We start from the raw sequence: 21,090 nt of genomic DNA, 5'->3' as shown, positions 1-21,090 counted from the left end.
GGTGGAATGTTTAGCCCTATATCATAACATAAGGTTGGGCAGGAATCTAACGTTTATTATAGCAGTCACACTGCAGTCCAAGAGGTTCTTTACACTGTGCACTCTGTGTATGTTGTGCACTTTGTGTGGCATATATGGTCAATTGGATCAGGCCATTACACTATATGCTTACAAGAGTAACGATATAAACCAATATAATTACTGGAATATAACTATATTCTTTATAATGCAGTAGGTAAAATTATAAACGTTTATACTAATGAGCAATTTAAACTATTTAGTTAACAAATGGGTTTATGTATGTTTTTGCAATATCTGTATATAACGTTAACCCTTCAGTACTAATATTATCAGTTACTGAAAGATACTTTCAAAAGGTGATGAATTAGTGATCATGACCCATTCAGATAGTTAACTTCTCATTAAGAATATATCATTAAAACGCTCAACTCTGATATATACCTACATAACCAACACCTAGTTATACTTGTTGATTTATAAAAACGCTTTACCTGAGGATTAAGCTTATTAAAATATCAAGTAAAATATATACCCAGTTGACTATATAGGACAATTGTCTATACCATTTGTCAAATCCTAACTGTTGGCCAAATAACACTCAGTGTGTATTATATGACATAGTTACACAGTGGACACTATTGTGTTATATTGATCAAACCAACTATATATTGCCACATTTGTCTGACAATCACAGCAATCAATTTAAGTTTTGTTCTTATCACATATAACACTCAGTTCCTCTCGGAACACATTGTTAATTCGTGGAAGTCGTGTGATATTATATAGCTAGATTTCTACCCATATCGGAAACATTCTATTATAATATTGATAGAATTGGATATCACTATTGTTTTTAAGTGTTGCCCCTTTTTTAACGGTAACCTAATAAAATTTGTAATTTTAACCTCTTTTTTGTTTTCCCCCTTCGTGGGAAATTAGTAGTGGTTTTCCAGCTACGTTTGCTTACATTCTTGGACATGGAACTTTCAATTAGGCTAATATAGAGTTGCTGAGTGCTTTTTTAGTTACACAACCTTCTATTGGTCTCGACCTTCTTATGCACTATTTAAAATTTATTGACCCCTAATCTGCAGCCCACCCACATTGCGGCTATTAAATAAACCTAATAACCCCTAATCTGCTGCACACCCACACCACACTATTTAAATAAATTAACCCCTATTATGCCGCTCCCCGAGATTGCCGCCACTAAATAAACCTATTAACCCCTAAACTACCAGCCGCCAACATTGCAAAACACTAAAGTAAACTATTAACCCCTAAACCTAACACCCCCTAACTTTAAATTAAAATTACAATATAACTCTATTTAAATAAATAAAAAACTTACCTGTGAAATAAAAAGAAACCTAACATTAAACTATAAATTAACCTAACATTACTATTTAATAAAATATACTATCAATTAAAATATCTAAATTACAAATTAAAAAAAACAAATCTAAATTACAACTAAAAAAAAACTCTAACACTACGAAAAAAAAAATAAACACTAAAATCACGAAAAATAAAAAACACTAAGATTACAAAAAATTAATTTATCAAAAATAAAAACAATTAAACCTAATCTAAAAGGGCATTTAGCTTTTTTTCACTGCCCTTAAATCAAACCAGCCAAGGCGACCGTATGAAGAAGACGCTCCACGCAGGATGGGATCCACGATAACTCTACACATCACCGGGATGAAGATAGAAGACGCCCCCGGGATGGATGAAGACTTCTCGCCGCCTGGATGTCCGGACTTCAGAAACTGTGAGTAGATCTTCTGGGGTTAGTGTTAGTTCTTTTTTTTTTTTTGTTATTTTACAAATTGCCCAAACCCTAATCTATATAAAAAACCCACCCAAAAAAAAAAAACCTAACACTAACCCCAGAAGATCTACTCACAGTTTCTGAAGTCCGAACATCCAGGCGGCGAGAAGTCTTCATCCATCCTGGGGGCGTCTTCTATCTTCATCCCGGTGGTGTGTAGCAGAGCTATCCTGGATCCCCATCCTGCGTGGAGCATCTTCTTCATACGGTCGCCGCCGTACACTTGCATTCCTATTGGCTGATTTGATTCTTCAAATTCAAATCAGCCAATAAGATGAGAGCTTCTAAAATCCTATTGGCTGTTCAAAACAGCCAATAGGATGAGAGCTACTGAAACAACCAATAGTAAATGACATGCAAACTGTTACAATGTGGTTCACGTTTACTGTTATTTACGTTATTTAGACTAACACTTCACAATTAAGTTTTTTTCCTTGAAGTAAATTATGAACATAGTCAGGTGGGAGTGATTTGTGGTAAGAATGTCCAGGCGAACTAGCTACCATTGAGACCATGATGTTTTAGGTAGTTTCCTTCCAGTAGAATTCAACACTGAGGAAGAAGTCTAGTTTTCCCATTTTAATATAGTATGGTTTTTCTAGTTGTAAACTTTTTGTAACTAGTTGTTTCTATTCTAAGAAGGAGGGAATTTGAGGTGTTTTCCAATATCTCGGGATAAGGAGTTTGGCGCTGTTCATGTCAGGGCTTTTTCCCTGTTTTGTTTGCCATGTGCTGCTGACAGCCATTTTACTCACCTCTCTTGCTGACTCTGGTGCATACTGTGTGATGCTGCTCAGTTCCTGCACTTCCTTTTATTGCCAGACTGGTGTACATCATCCATGTGAGACAGGATGCAGTCTCAGAATTGTGATGTCATTACTTATTATTTAAAGGGCCTCTGTTCAGTATGCTTTACCCTTGCGTTGTCTCAGACCTGTTTGTGAGAGCTCCTGCGTATTACCTGGCTGTCTGACGTCCCTCCTGGTTCCTGATCCCTGACTTGTTCCTGACTCTGCTGTTCTCCTTGTTCCGGATTCTGCCTCGTCTGACTATTCGCTTTGGCTCCTGACTCGGCTCGTCTGACTACCAGCTCTGGTTTTGATTCCTGGCTTATTTGACTTGTGGACTTTTTATTATTTTTTGCTATTAATAAAGGTGTGATTATTTTTGCACTTCTCGTCTGTCTGATTCCTGGCACCCTGACAGTTCAACATTATCTTAAATAGAGTTAGTTTATATTGGCACGCAAGTTTGGGTGGATAGTTAAGTAGGATAAAAAAGGGGGATAGATTGGTAGGGCCATGTAGGATTATGTTCATGTGATGTATTATTTATGAGAAAAATGGTTTAAGTACCTAACAATCCCAACAAATATGGCTTAGTGACCCATTTTCACCACATTCTCTCCAACACTTATCTGATGGAGAGGGGTATATGGTTTGCAGACATACTGATGTTAAGTACCATCTTGAGAGCAACTTATAATTTGTTTCAAGTGTAGAAGCTGATTATTGAGGATTTTTTTGTGGATAAGAATATTTTTTCCTATTGTTGTGGTGTTATCTCCATATTAAGTCCTCTCTTCTAGGAGGTTGTGTAAGTAGGAAGGGACCATGATGTGATATCAGTTAAGATTTTATATGAGGTTCCTAACGTGCCTTTTGTGAGGATATGTGTGGAGCATAGAAGTTCAAATGGTGTTAAAGATCTGTTAAAGAAATCTTTATTTAGGTGAGTTAAAAGGTAGTTTTGTACCTGGAAATAGGTGAGCCATTTGTTGAGAAGTCTTGGGAATTCTGTTTTTAAGGTGGTCATCGCCTTTAATGAGTGATTTTCAAATAGTTTGTATGCAGCAAGATTGGCGTTTTCTGTTTGTATACCATTGGTTATGTGGGAGAAGAAAATTAAGCCTTTATTTCCTAGTAATGGTGTTATAGGGGATGGAGCTGTTGATAATGTAGGATATTGGCTAATTAGAGTGTCCCAAAATTTCAAGGTGCCAGAAATTAAGGGATTAGAAGTTATATTGGAATTTCTATCTTTCACAGCTAACCAGCCTTCTTCCCCTACGTTTTTGGTCTTCTTCTATTATCCATAATTTATCCTTTGGATGGTTGTTCCATTGTATAATATGGGATAAGTGAGTGGTGTAATAATAGTGCAGGATGTTTGGTGCACCTCGGTCACCTTTTATCTTTGGGTCTTTATAAAATGGTTTTCTTAAATCAATTCATATGGGGACACAAAAAAAACACAGAATTAAGTGTGATTGTAGGGATAAGATATATTGCTTGGGGAGGGGTACTGGATCTCTTTGGAATATATAAAGGATTTTGGCAGCTTAGTCATTTTGGTAGCAGCAATTCTACTTAGCCATGACATACAGGTATATAATTTAAGTTAAAGATATCTGTGATGTTGTCTGCTAGTGTGATTCCTAGGTATTTAATTGTTTTTGTGTTGGTATTGAAGAGTGTTAATCTATTTATTTCATTTAGTGTCTGTGAGGTAGCTGATATGTTTAGTATATCAGATTTGTCATAATTGATAGAAAAGTTAGACCATCTGCTATAGGCAGCAAATTCGGACATGAGAGGTTGGACTGAAGAGAGAGGTGAGATCAGTGTCAGCAGAATGTCATCCGTGAATAGTGAGATTTTGTATTCTTTATGGTCTATTGTAAGGCCCTGTATGAGTTTGTTGTTTCTGATGAGGCAAGCTAGAGGTTCTATGGTAAGTGCGAATAAGAGAGGAGATAAGGGGCAGCCTTGTTGGGTTCCATTTAAGACTGGGAAAGTAGAAGAGATCACACTGTTAATTCTAATTTTACTAGCTGGAGTACAGAGTGAATATTTTATTAATGCAGAGTTGGGAAAAGCCAGAGTGAGATAGGGTGGCGGACATGAATGACCAATCCACCCTGTCAAAAGCTTTCACTGCATCGATAGAGACAAAGATGGTTTGTGCAGGGATTGAATGTTTGCCCTGTGTTATAGCTGAATTGCTCTGGTGGTGTTGTCTTTGGATCCACGCCCTAAAATGAATCCAGTTTGATCTGGGTGAATGAGGGTCAGTAATATTCTGAAGGGAGGTTAAAGTCTCGTCCAATGAAGAGGGGACCCTTAGACACGTCTTATACCTTATTCATTATTTTATGAAAGAAGGTGGCGTGAGCTATGTGTGGGGCATAAATATTAACTAAGGTGATAGGTCTATTGAACAGGAGACTGACTAGTATCAGCAATCTTCCCTCTGGGTCTGTTTGTTAGGTGATTTTTTTCAAAGAGTTTATCTTTGTGGACACAATTAGTTTTTTTGGAGTTGGAACTAAAGAATTGAGTGGGGAAGTGGTACTTCAAAATATGTGAGTGGTCTGATTCTAAAAGGTGCGTCTCTTGGAGGAATAGAATATTGGCTTTCTTTTTATGAAAGTCGTTAAGCGCTATAGAGCATTTGTGAGGTGACACTTTTTGAGTATATATGCTAAGTGGCTTAATGTGTGGGGTGGATTGAGGAAACATCATGGTTCAAAGAATATAGGGTTGGAGTGATCTCACCTGGTCTCCAGTATGTGGAGTTGCTAGTCGTGGTGTTTCGTAAATTACTTTAATGCAGAGTATAGGGTAAACCAGTGATTTCTGTGTGAAAAACGAGAAACAATTAAAATAAACAAATTAACATTTCAATAAATGCGTAGAGGCTATGTCATTGTTGTAGGTCGTTTTTTTTAAACATTTCAAACTTACAAAGGGAAGAACAAAACAAGTGTTAAAATAATCAACACCAATGCATTTAGAAATACAGAGGCATCTCAAAAATACTAAGAAAATAGGAGAAAAAACATTGAAAACGGAGTGTAAAAAGAGATGGAAAGGGTATCCAGGTTGAGGACCAATACTCCTCAGATCCGAAAGGAGAGGGGGAGGGGGGGGAGTTGGAGAGGTCGGAGGAGGGGAAGTGTGGGGATAGGAAGGTAGGGTGGAGTTAGAGAAGTAAGGGAGTACTATAGAAATAGCTACTCAAAGGAATGTTTATTTTACAGGTGGATAGAGAATCTATCTACCTAGGGTTAGTCATTCCTGAAATTAAAGAAAGGTCATATACTCATGCTACAACAGAGTTAGTGTCAGGGCGTATTTTTATTTTCCTGAATCACAACTGCAGAATTAGATTAGAATAATTTTATATTGATTTATAAATTGTTTGTATCACTATTATACTGAATAATACTATGTAGAAGTATGACTCTTTGTTAAAAGTGAATCAGAGTGGTTGATTTGAAGTATCTCAATACAGGATATATAATGAACAGTAACTATTTTATATAAACGTTACTGTATAACAGGCATAGAGATTCAGTAAGTACAAAGAAGCAATTGAAAAAGCTTTTTCATACCTTGTAGCACTTGATGAATGGCTGCTTTATGGAAGTAGCAAACAGATAATATACTTTTGCAGAGAAACTCTCTTTAGAGAAGGTTCCCTGTTCTGTTTTGTACTGTTGCCTTTATAGCTTGTTTGTCCTGGATGCACGGAAATCAGCGTGTAGTACCGCATTGGAAGGGGAGGAGCCAAACTCTGAGTGTGACGGTAACTTTGCAAAGTACCTTACGATCCTAATAGAAACCCCAGAAGCGTTATAAATGTAAGTCCTTTAACATTCGCTTAAGCAGATTATTGTCCTCCGATAATTTCTTCAGACAGAGTTGAATCCTATGTGAGCGGATCCGGTCTTTATGACGTCAGCTTGAGACGGAAAACAAGATACGGAGTTCTGTAATGAGAGACAACAGCAGCGGATGTTGTTGGAGCTCCGGTCTTTATATTGAAGGCTTGTGTAGGGAAACAAGCAGAGTATCCACAGAGTGTCTTTTACTGCAAGGAAGTTGTTGTGCACTGAATGTGCAGAAAATCCAAACAGCAGGTTCGTGCAGAATGCTTGATATATTTTCTCTTTAGTTTTCAAAAGTCTGTATAGAAATACAGCAGAAGCTATCCAGCTTAATCAAGGAAGTTTTTTAGATATTCAGTTAAGTTGTTGAGGAGCTCAGGAAACACTGTAGTGGCTTGCAACAACTTCTACAAATTACTAAGCACCTGATTGAGGATGCGTTCTAAATTTAAAGGAGTAGTAGGACGTTCTAGATTAAAGAAACAGTAATGCAATAACAGTATCAGAGACAGATTGTGAGAATCTGAGAGTTAGGTTGAGGTAGTCCTTGGTTATGTCTTGTTCTGGGTTTTGTTTTCGTGACTTTGCTCCACAATGATCTCCTTGGTTTAGGTACCAGGTCAGCTGCAGATTGTATGGGTACACTGTTTCCTGTTGGTGAAGGTGGGTCTTTACGTTGTGAAAAAGTGGTTGGTTGCTGGAGATCTGGAATAGATAGTCCTAATGAGGTGCAGAAGGTCGGTATTTCTTTGGAGTTCTGCAGGATAATCTTTTTCCCATATTGAAAAGTGCAAATGGAAAGTTCCAACGGTATGGGATTTTTTTTTCTCTCAAGATAGTGGATAGTGGTGAAATTTCTTTATGGCGTTGGAGTGTGTAGGTTGAGAAGTCGGAGAAGATTTGTATCCGGTCTTTCTAGAATTGAAAATTTGGGTTCTTTCTTGCTGCTCTTTATCTGTGTAGCTTAGGAAATAAGCTATGACATCACAAGGTGGTTGATCTGGTTTAGGTTTAGATCTAAGAGCCCTGTGGATTCTTTCTATGTGGATGTTGTCTATGAAGGAGGAGTCTTCATCTGTAAGGGCTAATCATGTCCATTACATATAGCTGGAGGGAATCAGAAGGAATGGATTCTGGGATCCCACAGAATCTTAGGTTCTTTCTTCGGCCTGGGTTTTCGAGGTAGTCGATCTTGTCTTTCAATTCTGAGATATGTTGGTCTTGCTGTGCTACTAATGAGACAGTGGAATCAATATATTTGGCAAATAGGTCTCTTTCATCTTCTAGAGCCTCCACGCGTAAGCCTAATTCGTTGATATCTTGTTTGAGATTTGCAAATTCTTCTTTAAGGCTAGTGACGACTCTAGATATCATGTCATCCATGTCTGTTTTCGTAGGTAATGACATTAAGTCTGCTTTAGTAAGCATTGCAGAAGTGTCCAATGTTGAGGAGGTCTCCGTTTCTGCTGCGATTGTAGGGACAGTAGTTGCATGGGTTGGGGGAGACTCAGAGGATTTGGATAATCTAAAAAATGTAGTCATGCTAGAGTTTTGAGCAGATAACTGATGTTGTAGTTTTTCTAGTTTAGCTTATTTCTTAGATGTCATGGTGTAGCAGCTTAGTGAGGTGGTAACCCAAAATTAAGCTCAGTTAGCAGGTTTACAGTGTGCTACAATTAGGTTGATAGTAGCTATATAAATATAATGCTTTTATTAAAATGTGACTTTTCCAATAGCAAAAAGAAAGAGAGGTCTTCTTGCAAGGATTTGGCAGTCTCTGGTGGTTGTATGTGAAAGTACACAACACAATAAAATTGATGGTGTCTCCCAGCAGAATATTACATTGCAAAGTTGCAGCTTTTGCTGTAATATGACAAGTATATATACAAAGTGATCTCTACCTTAGTCAGGCAAGTACTACTATTTTTTTAGATGACAATACCACTTTCACTGAGCAATGAATAAGAAGATGGAGACTTCCACAAATGCTCTTTTCAGCTGGTAGGATTTCTCTTTCATCTGGTTTTCAGTTTATCTTGCGTGGCAGCAGCTAATTTAATTCTTGTATAATAAGCTTATAACCTCTCTGAGCTTACAACTGGAGTTGTTATTTTGAAGGAGATCCAGGATTATATCAGGCTTATTAATAAAAGTGACAGCATAGTTGGTGATGCAGCTGCGGAAATTGTATAATTAATGCTAAGTGTTTTGTCAAGGCTGTCCTAGCCAGATATGCCCTATGGCTTGAGTGTTAGTTTGCTGATATGTTTTCTAAGAGTAGATAGTTATCAATTCCCTTCCAGGGTAAAACTGTACTGTACTGTCACTGGTGATAAGGGAGTTACTTTGTCGCAAGGGAAAAAGAGGCCTGTGGGATGTTATTGTTCTTTTTGCTATCAAGGTCACAAAAGACCACTTATACTATAACCCGGTCAAGAGGTTTAGAAGACTTCCTGGATGCCTAGTCCACATCATGATCTAAGACCAAGCAGTTCAGCAAACTTGATCTCCTCTCCAAGTTCGCATGAAGGTCTACTCTTGACATGGTTCCAGTGGGGACTGTCAGGGAACCAGGAATCAGACAGAGACATGGAATGCTAAATTAATCGCACCTTTATTAAAAAAAAAAAATTTTCATCATGCTATTCAAGCTCTATTGGAGAATTTGAAAAAGAAGTTTAGCAGCAACATGTCGAACCTCCTCAGTCTGGAGATGAACTGGCAGATCAAACATTACTGGCCTCAGAGCCACATCTTTCAACACCAGCAGGGATCTTTTAACACCAGCAAAGATGTGTGGCCAGAGATTGAGCCTTTATCTACCTTATTGTCAGTTGAGTTGCCCCCAAAATTAGTATTGAAGGTGGAGCAGATAAATTATGCTAACAGCTGACTAAAACAATCTTACCGGGGAACAATTCACCATTGCTTCCATACTTCAGTGACAGCAATGATCATTTGCCTGTTACAGCAAAGTTAGCAATGAGCTTTCATCACCCAAATACAATAGTTGCTAAGGACAACTCAAGTTGCTTGGGAGCGGCACGATCACCCCACAGAGGTTCAGGACACGCACCCAAGAAGAGATTAAAGTTCAGACGCAAAGATTGTATGCATTCATCTATCCCACCTCTGTTAGCTGCTCCTCAACTACCTTAGAAGATGGAGTCCTACGAGATAAGTGTGAACTGCTGGCAATCTTGGAATGACCAGCTTGCTTTTCTGCAGGCAGCTATGAGAGCAGGTGTCGGCTAAAAAAACAATGGAAGGTAACTGTGCCTGGAGGTCTTATGGGTATATCTTTCCTATATTGACTATCTTCCGTTGAGACTTGGGGCAGGTTTTGGTCTTTGGCAATGGGACTTGTTTCAGCTCAACTTCTATTCAGGAGTACAAGGAGTTCAATAATACCTCAGGATTAATTGTTTTATATTATATGTTAAACTTAATGCTTCTTAGGTCAGATGCAATGTAGTTTGAGTTGGAATCCTTCAAAGTCTAGCTACCACAACAGGAAGGGATGATTGTAATACACACTTTATGTTCCATGAGATTGTATTTTGGGGAGTTGGGGGTCTGACATTTGGTGCCCATATATCTTTATGAATCACTGCTTTCACTGTGAAAGCTATAACTTCAAATAGGATTCCTTATAGTTTATGAAGTTATAGCTTGCATTGGTTATATTATCCCCATTAAAGCAAATTACCCACATCAAATGATAGGTTCAGCGTGAATCCTTCTATTCTCTTATTATAATTCACCATTTTACTATATTAAATGTTTGCCCCGCTGTCAGCGGCCGGGACAGTGGGTTTTATCTTATCAACCTTTTATAATTACTACATACAGTACGGAGATTACATTTACTCAGCAGCTCATACTTAAGAGAGATATTTGGTCCTTTTTATAAATTATAAGCTATATGTCCAGTTTCCTAATGGTGACTCTAGATATTCATAAGCCTCTTGTTACTTCCTAAAAGTTTCCTCTACTCTACTAAATAGTAACCTGTATTTCACCCTTTGATGTCATAAGAACTGGTGTATAATAAATGGAGATCATATGTATAGCTCTCAAAAGCTGCCAACATGGTACACATAATAGTGTTCTGCAAGGTCAACAGTCCTTCTTCAAAATTCTAGCCGAATCTCATCCACAGTTATTTTTGTATCCCTCTTACATGCCCCATCATAGGTGATCTAGTAGCTATGGTACTGTGGTTTATACTCCAGATACATCCCAAATATCAACGTTAGTGTTGTATGTTTTGGGTAGCACATTTCTTTTCATGTTGTTTATTCTTTTTTGTCCTTATTTTATTGTATCACTACTCTAGGTATTACTTTATCTTATAGCGACTCTTAATATTACATAGATGTTAGAGGTCCAAGAATTAATGTTTCTATCATTAGCTTTCCTCCAATGAGGTAATTCTACTAGCATGGGTCCATGACTGGCTCTAAAGTTTTGGAGGATATCATATGCTCTGTATAAAATTAGATTTCATTACCATATTTGTACTAGCATCATCGAAATTAGAGTATTTGGATCTTTGGCTATTCTATAATGTGTGTAGAAAAATTATATTTGTGACTTATGTCAGAATAATGTAACAGTAACTAATATCACATTAGCTATTTCTGTTAAACGTTTGATTACGGTTGTAATTGCTAATAACCTCAATAAAAAATGTTATTAAAAAAAATAATAAAGAGTCCAAAAGTCAAATGACAAGCTAGGAGTCAAAGCCAGTGCGGGTAGTCAGACGAGCTGGGTCAGGAACTAAAGCGAGTAGTCAGACGAACTGAGGTCAGGAACACAAAGATCAGCGAAGTCGGCAACAAGCCAGGGATCCAAAACCAGAAGGGACATCAAACAAGCCAGGTTATACACAGAGTCAAGAACACAGGAACTCAGAGAATTCAGAGACAATGCCAAGGCAAAGGAAAACATGACTGAGGCAGTTAAATATGGAATAATGACATCATCATTCTGGGACTGCAACCTTTTTTATTCTAATGATCTTCTCCAGTTTGGCCATAAGATCGAGCTTGGGAGTAGTGAGCAGCATTACACACTCTGCTGCAAGCACGGTGAAAAGACAGGTGAGTCTAATATGGCAGCCACGATAAAAAGCAGCAAATAACTATAAAAGTCAGGGAGAAACCCTGGCAGGGACAGATTGTGAGTTTTTGAGAGGTATGGGGAGGTCTATCTAGACCGGTGTTTCTCAACTCCAGTCCTTAGAGCCCTTAACAGGCCACATACTCACTCATTATATCTTAACTAGAGCACAGGTGAAATAAGCAGCTCATCAGTAACCATGGTTACTAACCTGCTCTCACCCTTCAGATGAGTATTTCACCTGTGCTCTAGTTTAGAAATAATGAATATGTGGCCTGTTAAGGTTCCTAAGAACTGGAGTTGAGAAACACTGATCTAGATCCTTGGGTTTTGAGATTGTATCTCAAGTATACAGTACCAGCTTTTGACCCAGATTTGCCTAAGAAAGATTAATTCTGCCTTGTGTAGCCCAATCAAGGCTATGATTTTGTGATCTTGTATAGCGGACCTAGAGGAAAAGGAGTAATTGCACCAGTTCCAATAAAAGAACAGGGTCAAGGGTACTGGTTTTAGTTCCAAAAAAGAGTATACTTTTTATTATTTTCTGAATAGCATTCACTCTATTCTTATATTAGTGCAATAGGATCAGTTTAAGTCTATAATAGACATAATGCCTATTTGCATATACACAATTCATAAAATCCATATAAAGTTCTGGTGTGCCTTACTAGACAAGAATTTCCCATTTGCTCTAGAGTTTGGTCTTGTAACATCACACAGCATTTTCACCAAGTTTCTGTGGGCCTTACTATCTTATCCCTGTTCTGAGGGTGTTTCAAGCTCCTCTGTTTGAGTCCATGCATGGGTTAGATATACAACTTTTGTTCCCTTCTGTTTCTTCAGCATGAAGGGGGTCTGAACTTTCCGCTCTGGTTTTCAATGCTCCTTTATTGATCATCTACTACCATTACCTTGGCTGTTTTGATTGAGGTCTTAATCAGCAAGGCGAACTCTGTTTTAGGGAAGATTCCACCTGAACTTATTACTGCTAATTCCACTAGAACAACGTCTACTTGTTGTGCTTTCCATAATGGGGCCTCTCTGGATCAGATCTGTAAAAGCTGATACTTAGTCTTTCTTGGTCTACCTTAGCTAAATTATACCATTTAGGCATGTATGCCTCTGCTGAGTCTGGTTTTAGAAGGAAAGGTCTGTGACAAACCCTACCATCACTGGGACTTCTGGAGGGGGTTGTGGGCCAGCCTCCTGCTCACTGATTGTGGACATTGGAACTTGAGAGGATTCTGTGTTTTGGGAGGCGGGTGTCTAGGGGACATTTGGAGTACTTATACCCTGGATTCAGAATTTACCCTGCTTTCCTGAGTTCCCAAAGACACTGAGACCTGGAGGGCCCTGATACAGAGCAGGGGTTCCTGTGTTATATTGGGGTATAAGGTGACAGCTCAACCCAGCACTGCCTGATCCAAACCCCCCCAAGATTTAGAGACTCATTGCAGGAGTTTGCAATCAGCACAGACATTCTAATGCTGTGGCCCTCTGCTGTTATGTGACTGCATATCCAGTCTAGGTGTGAATTTTTTTTTATCATTGTGTGAGTCATCCATTGTCCTTTTGTAAGTCAGAATGTGATTAGAGTCTTGTTTAAATAACCATTGTCTGATGTTTGTCCCATTGAATAATATTTGTGTCTATTGTTCATGTGGTTACTACCCCCCTTGTTTGGAAATGTATAAAATGTGTGTGAACCTTCCAATAAAGTGTTATTCTTTTGGTTTTACTTCAACCTGAGTGCTGTCTCTTGTTTGAGTTAAAGGGCTGGGTGTCAGCTGTCTGTTGGAGGACAGGAGGCATCTTTTTGGCAGAGGTACCCAGCCAGGGTAACAGGCGGTCCGTCACAATGGGTGGCAAGCGGTGGGATGCTTCCTGTAGTACGGGACATCCAAACCACCACTGGGATTTGAGGTCCAGCTAGGAGGAGAGGAGTGGGACAGACACCAGCAGCCATGAAGAGGAGTTTAGAAGGAGGTTGTGAGAGTTGCGGGCGCAACACAGAGGACCAGTGCGAGAGCAGGTCCTGCAACTCTGGAAAGAAGTGCTAGACCGTGAACAGCGCTGCCAGAGAAAGATTCTCTCCTTCCTCCAGGAAAGGTACTGGGCGCAGTACGACATGCGGGCATTTGTTCCTGAGGCCAAAACGTATGTCTGGGGTTTTGCTGTTTCTCTCGTTCAGAGAAGTATTGCCTGGTATTTCGGGGCTGGACTGTACTGTGAAGTAGGTATCAGACTGATATGCTTCAGGAAAGTTCTTCTCTGTGAAAGGCACATGTTGAGCAAAATGAGGCTGCTTCTTGGGTGGTAACTAGCCATAGAACAAGCTATTATGCTATTGTTCATTTCCAGGTTGAGCGCTTCTCTCTTTTTATTTATGAGATCAAAGTTTGCCTTAGCAAGGAGGGTTAACTGTTCAGTGCAGATTTATTTTTCTGGGATTACTAATAAAGCAACAGCAAGTTGTTAAGTGAAAATATAAGTTCTTTAATACACACTTAGCATACCTTAAGGAGAGAGTACTGCTCAGAGTCGGTATGGTATGCAGGAGTAAAAGCAGGCTGTAAAAGACAGTTCTCAATTACACTGAGACATCAGAGGTATATGCTTACCAGACGGGGGGAAGCAATGTGTTGAAATCCTGGATACAAATTAATCTTAATTTGCTGAGAGAAGGAATATCTCTGTAACAGCATCAAACTATAGGCAGGCATCAGGCTTGGCAGAGAATTGTAAGTATGAAAAGTTCCCTTAAGTAGGACGAAAAGCTGAGTAATGAAATCCTTTATACCTTGAAAACTGTTATCTAGAGAGCTTAATGCAACTGTTGTTTTGATGTGGAATAAATAAATCCTTAGTAAAATAGGTAACACAGGACAGACTTGTAGGTAGTTCAGTTTATAGCTATGTAGCTCCTTAGACACAAGAAAATTCAACCTGGAAAAGCAGGATTAACTTCTCCAACTAGCTTGTATGAATCAAGCAAGGTAATGCAGCAGGTGTAGTAATTTATGTGTGCAAGACCAAGAAGCAGGAGGACGGCAAAAAGTAATTCCTTTAAAGGTGGATTAATAAATTACCTAGGTAAAAGCTGAGCAAGAAATTAAAGGGATATAACACCATCCATGAGCCCTTGTTACACTACAGGGAGTGCAGAATTATTAGGCAAGTTGTATTTTTGAGGATTAATTTTATTATTGAACAATAACCATGTTCTCAATGAACCCAAAAAACTCATTAATATCAAAGCTGAATAGTTTTGGAAGTAGTTTTTAGTTTGTTTTTAGTTATAGCTATTTTAGGGGGATATCTGTGTGTGCAGGTGACTATTACTGTGCATAATTATTAGGCAACTTAACAAAAAACAAATATATACCCATTTCAATTATTTATTTTTACCAGTGAAACCAATATAACATCTCAACATTCACAAATATAAATTTCTGACATTCAAAAACAAAACAAAAACAAATCAGTGACCAATATAGCCACCTTTCTTTGCAAGGACACTCAAAAGCCTGCCATCCATGGATTCTGTCAGTGTTTTGATCTGTTCACCATCAACATTGCGTGCAGCAGCAACCACAGCCTCCCAGACACTGTTCAGAGAGGTGTACTGTTTTCCCTCCTTGTAAATCTCACATTTGATGATGGACCACAGGTTCACAATGGGGTTCAGATCAGGTGAACAAGGAGGCCATGTCATTAGATTTTCTTCTTTTATACCCTTTCTTGCCAGCCACGCTGTGGAGTACTTGGACGCGTGTGATGGAGCATTGTCCTGCATGAAAATCATGTTTTTCTTGAAGGATGCAGACTTCTTCCTGTACCACTGCTTGAAGAAGGTGTCTTCCAGAAACTGGCAGTAGGACTGGGAGTTGAGCTTGACTCCATCCTCAACCCGAAAAGGCCCCACAAGCTCATCTTTGATGATACCAGCCCAAACCAGTACTCCACCTCCACCTTGCTGGAATCTGAGTCGGACTGGAGCTCTCTGCCCTTTACCAATCCAGCCACGGGCCCATCCATCTGGCCCATCAAGACTCACTCTCATTTCATCAGTCCATAAAACCTTAGAAAAATCAGTCTTGAGATATTTCTTGGCCCAGTCTTGACGTTTCAGCTTGTGTGTCTTGTTCAGTGGTGGTCGTCTTTCAGCCTTTCTTACCTTGGCCATGTCTCTGAGTATTGCACACCTTGTGCTTTTTGGCACTCCAGTGATGTTGCAGCTCTGAAATATGGCCAAACTGGTGGCAAGTGGCATCTTGGCAGCTGCACGCTTGACTTTTCTCAGTTCATGGGCAGTTATTTTGCGCCTTGGTTTTTCCACACGCTTCTTGCGACCCTGTTGACTATTTTGAATGAAACGCTTGATTGTTCGATGATCACGCTTCAGAAGCTTTGCAATTTTAAGAGTGCTGCATCCCTCTGCAAGATATCTCACTATTTTTTACTTTTCTGAGCCTGTCAAGTCCTTCTTTTGACCCATTTTGCCAAAGGAAAGGAAGTTGCCTAATAATTATGCACACCTGATATAGGGTGTTGATGTCATTAGACCACACCCCTTCTCATTACAGAGATGCCCATCACCTAATATGCTTAATTGGTAGTAGGCTTTCAAGCCTATACAGCTTGGAGTAAGACAACATGCATAAAGAGGATGATGTGGTCAAAATACTCATTTGCCTAATAATTCTGCACTCCCTGTATACAGTTGGCGCCAGGACTTGTTTTTGCCCGTCATTTCTGCATTGGTCCTTTTCTGTAATCCTAGTTTTCTTTTCTACTTAGCCTTTTGTAACCTTTTTGAAGGTTGTGAGGGATTATTTGGAGTGTGGATTAAGCAAAACTCTGAAATGTAGGATATTTTTCCCACCTTCTGGTGGGCAGGAAAAGTAAGTCCACATTTGAAGGTCCCACAGACATCATGAAAGAAAATAATGTATCTTTCTCTTTCTCTCTCCTTTTCTCTATTTTTTTCTTTCTTTCTCTCTTCTATCTTTCTCTATTTTTTCTCTCTCTTACTTTTCCTACCGTTCTCTCTCTCTCTCTCTCTCTCTCTCTTTCTCTTAAATTATTTCTTTTCTTTCTTTCTTTTATTTTTTTCTTCTATCTTTAATTTGTTTTATTTCTGTTTTTCTTTCCAGTTGCTTTTTGTCTTTCCAAAAATCATGAAACATATCCCAGGGCCACACAGACAAATATACAAGACCTATCTCAAGCTTGGAGCCTTTGTGACCAACAGGATAAAAATTAACAAAGAAACTCTTAATTCTGACAACCCACGTGATTTCATAGACTACTTCCTCCTAAAAATTGAGCAGGTAAATATAAAGTATTTTAAATGTCATTTTTTTGCACATAGGGAGTGAAAGTCTTGACTTTATGTTAATTTTAAATAATAGAACTGTATTTGTATAAGACTTGTGATTCATTTATTAATTTTTTTATTACTTTAATATACAGGTAGCCCTCAGTTTACGCATTTTTCTGCAAACAGTTCTCTGCATTGTTAGCATTTTAGATAATATTGGGTCTGCACCTATTCTATGCATTTCAAACTGGAATGATTAATAGGCAGTTAGGCACCCTCACCTCAAGCAGCTGGGCAGGAAGATAATAGGGAAGTGGCTGCTAGATCTTGTTGCTTGATAGCTAAGGTCTGTTCTGTGTACACAGATTAATTTAAGTCTGCTAAGCTTGCATAACTTTGCTGCAACACAAGCGGACAGCTCCACCTACTGGCTATTTTAACTAGTGCACTGCTTTTCAATAGCAGTCACATGACTGAAAAAAAACGTTGTTATTCTGAAACAGCGCAATTTGAACCGGCATAAACCGAGGGCCACCTGTATAAAATTTCATGATTTAACATGTTCTATATTTATTGGTACTTTAAAATATAAAATATTTAATGGCTAAATATTCATATATTTTGTTGAATATGTATGTGTTATGCAGTCCACCGTGTAGCGATAATGAATACAGCTCTATCGCTACACAGTGGACTGCAAATACTGAATTGCCTGCTAATGTCCCACTAGTACTTTGCCACATCACTCTATCCAGCAGACTTGTGTCCTGGAGTGCTAGATCACAGTATTCTCTCCCACATGCATGCATAACTAAAGAAGCATCTACCTGCCTTTCTGCTTTCTGCACATTAACCTGTTCTGCATGTTGCTTGACTAAGGCTTGGGAAGCTGAAAAAATTGGTGCGCTATATGCATACATTGAATCTTTTCTGCTGTTGAATGCATTGAGATTTTAACATACACCTAGATTACAAGTTTTGCGCTATAGAGGGTATTTAATGAATGCAATAAAAGTTGCGTTATTTCACCCTCTATAGCGCTGCCATTAAAGGTTAGCAAAAAGCCGGCTTGTGCGTGCGATATTGTTGCGTTGTGCTCCATACCACACAAAATACAAGCTGCTTTGACGTGCTCGTGCACACTTTCCCCATAGACATCAATGGGGGAGAGTGTGTTAGTTTTTTTTTCTAACACCTGCAATCGCTGAATGAAAAGCTCTGTAACGCAGCCCTATTGATGTCTATGGGGAAAAAAAAGTTATGTTTAAACCTAACACCCTAACATAAACCCCACGTTTTAACACCCCTAATCTGCTGCCCCTGACATTGCTGACACCTAAATAAAGTTAATAACCCCTAATCTGCCGCTCCCAATATCGCTGACACTATACTAAAGTTAATAACCCCTATTCCCCCACACCCCAACATCGCCCACACTATAATAAATATATTAACCACTATTCTGCCAGCCCCCCACATCGCAACAACCTAAATTAAACTATTAACCCCTAAACCTAACCCTAAACCTAAACCTAACACCCCCTAACTTTAACATAATAAAAATAGAGCTAAATTAAAGTTACAATTATTAACTAAATAAAACCTATTTAAAACAAAATACATACTTACCTGTAAAATAAAACCTAATCTAGCTACAATATAACTAATAGTTATATTGTAGCTATCTTAGGTTTTATTTCACAGGTAAGTTTGTATTTATTTTAACTAGGTAGACTAGTTAGTAAATAGTTATTAACTTGTATGCTCACTGCTGTTGCAAAGAATACTTTTTCTATCATGATTGTTGATGCAAAACCGATGATCCACCTTAAGAAAAGCAAATCAGAGACCAAGAGAGCCTAAAAGCACAAATCAACACCTAAAGAAATCCTGTTAGCTATCCAAGACTTAAAGCCAGGGAAAAAATCTGGACTAGATTGCTTCCCTGATTAATATTATAAGCTATTCAGATCAACCCTCATACCCCACTTGACCATTTTCCCTTATAAATCAGGATATCAAAATGTGCACAACCATTTTGGCCAACTGCCATAAACTGATTCTCCCATCAATAATATAGCCAGACCAAGTGGTGTTTATTAAGGATATGGAAGCCCATGACAATATCAGGCATATGATATCCACTATAGATTATTTTAACCAAACAGTAACACCTTTTCTGCTTCTGTCACTGGATGTGGATAAGACATTTGATAGAGTCAACTGGACATATATGCTAACAGTCCTTGAAAGAATGGCATTTAGGGGTCCTTTTGTTGACGCCATAACAGGGTTATATTCTAACCCTACAGCCATGGTCAAAGCTATTTGTCACCATTTCAAACCCATAAAGATTCTAAATGTAACTAGACAGGCCAGCCAGTTAACCTCTTTGCTATTTGCCATATCTATAGAACCCCTAACAGCTTGTATCAAACACTCCCCTGATATTACGGGATTATCTATCTGAAATACAGATTGCAAAATAACCTTGTTCTCAGACAATGTCCTGCTCACTTTGTCAAAACCATTAAAAAATTAAACCTAATCCCTATGAAAATTAAAAAAGTTCCCCCAAAATAAAAACACACCCTAATCTAAGAATAAACTACCAATAGCCCTTAAAAGGGCCATTTGTAGGGCATTGCCCTAAGTTAAACAGCACTGCACGTTTGTGGAAAGCCACGCTTCTCGCGGCAAATCGCGTGTTTTTACATATCTGTGAGGAGAGTTGCTGTAGAGAGAGTTAGACAAATCAGTAAAAACTGATAAAGAGTACAAATGTAGCACTCACAACATTTGAGTAAATAATTATCGAAATAAAGGATGTAAAGGAAAATTAAAACTTAACTTTTACTAAATAAGATAAAAAAAGGGGGGTACACAATTAGTTAAAAATTGACATATGCCTACTTGGAGGAAGTATTATCAAATGATAAATGTGACAGAATAAGAATCCCGTGGTCTGAGTAATACCTAAATAATAGGTGGCCTTCAGAGATTCTCTCTGCTACATAGCCTAGAGGTAATATGCTATCTGAGCTCACTGAGGGTGTGAATAAAATAATTTTGGAAGTTATGTTCCTGGGTGTAGCGATTTGCTATCTCTTAGAATCCATCATAAGTCTATAACTTAAGTTGAAAGATAATATACTAAGTCAGAAATCTCTGGTTATACCAAAGACCTATACCTTTTAATTACCGATAATAATATACGGCTAGATTACGAGTTTTGTGTTAGGCTGAAAAAGCAGCGTTAACAGGTCCTAATGCTGCTTTTTCACTACCGCTGCTATTACGAGTCTTGCAGGTTTAGGGGCACCGCACACTTTTTTGGCCTTACCGTAAACCGACTTACGTAAAATTCGTAAACCCTTTTTTCTATGGGACTTCCATAGTGCTGGTCCTGGAAGGCCAAAAACTGAGCGGTACACCCTCTACCTCCAAGATTCCTAACGCATTCTAAAGTCAGTAGTTATGAGTTTTACACTACAACGCCGTAGCATAAAACTCATAACAAAAGTGCTAAAAAGTGGGGGGGCGGAGCTAACCGCCAATGGAGACAGAGGTGTTGTAGATGAGCTCCTGACTTTGCGAACTTTAAATTACTTTTATACCTCTGTGACAAATCTGATCCACACTCAAAATACGTGGTAACATACATTGAGAAAGAATAGATTACGGCATATCTGAAATTGGCTGCCCATTTTGAGATTTTTGACTACTGGTGACAGCGGTGCCGGATTTAAACCTAACACTGCGGGGATCGTTGCGTGGCTGCTCCGGGGGGCCGGGGATCCGCTCCGGAGCAGTATACCACAGTTATCTTTCTACTGACCCTGCAAGACACTGAGCCCGCCAGACTTCCTACCGGAGCCATCAAGTGGAATTAGAAGAACAAGCTCACTTTTGACCATAAAAAGAATCCCACCCTTTTGTGATTGTTTGTATGCTAACAAGCCAGGAACCTCACACAATACCCCAGAAGTTGAACTTATTTCCCTGCCAAACTACACAAGAGGGACATACCCTATTTGGGTCCTACATGATATTTACTGCAGTCCATACCTTTTACCAGTGTATGGGCAACTAGAGACTGGGACTTCAGATTGT

The 21,090-nt window shown here is 38.7% G+C and overlaps 1 protein-coding gene across 1 annotated transcript in view; it reads left to right on the top strand.

The window, feature by feature from the left end:
• LOC128666934 (cytochrome P450 2F3) overlaps positions 1-21,090 on the top strand; it is a 213,793-nt gene that overhangs the window by 83,169 nt on the left and 109,534 nt on the right. The window contains exon 5 of the mRNA XM_053721755.1: positions 16,811-16,987. Within this exon, the coding sequence (XP_053577730.1) occupies positions 16,811-16,987 (177 nt within the window). The remainder of the gene's footprint in view (positions 1-16,810; positions 16,988-21,090) is intronic.

Source organism: Bombina bombina, chromosome 7 (assembly GCF_027579735.1).
Source record: "Bombina bombina isolate aBomBom1 chromosome 7, aBomBom1.pri, whole genome shotgun sequence".
NCBI lineage: Eukaryota > Metazoa > Chordata > Amphibia > Anura > Bombinatoridae > Bombina > Bombina bombina.
This window is presented reverse-complemented; position numbering and strand designations above follow the sequence as displayed.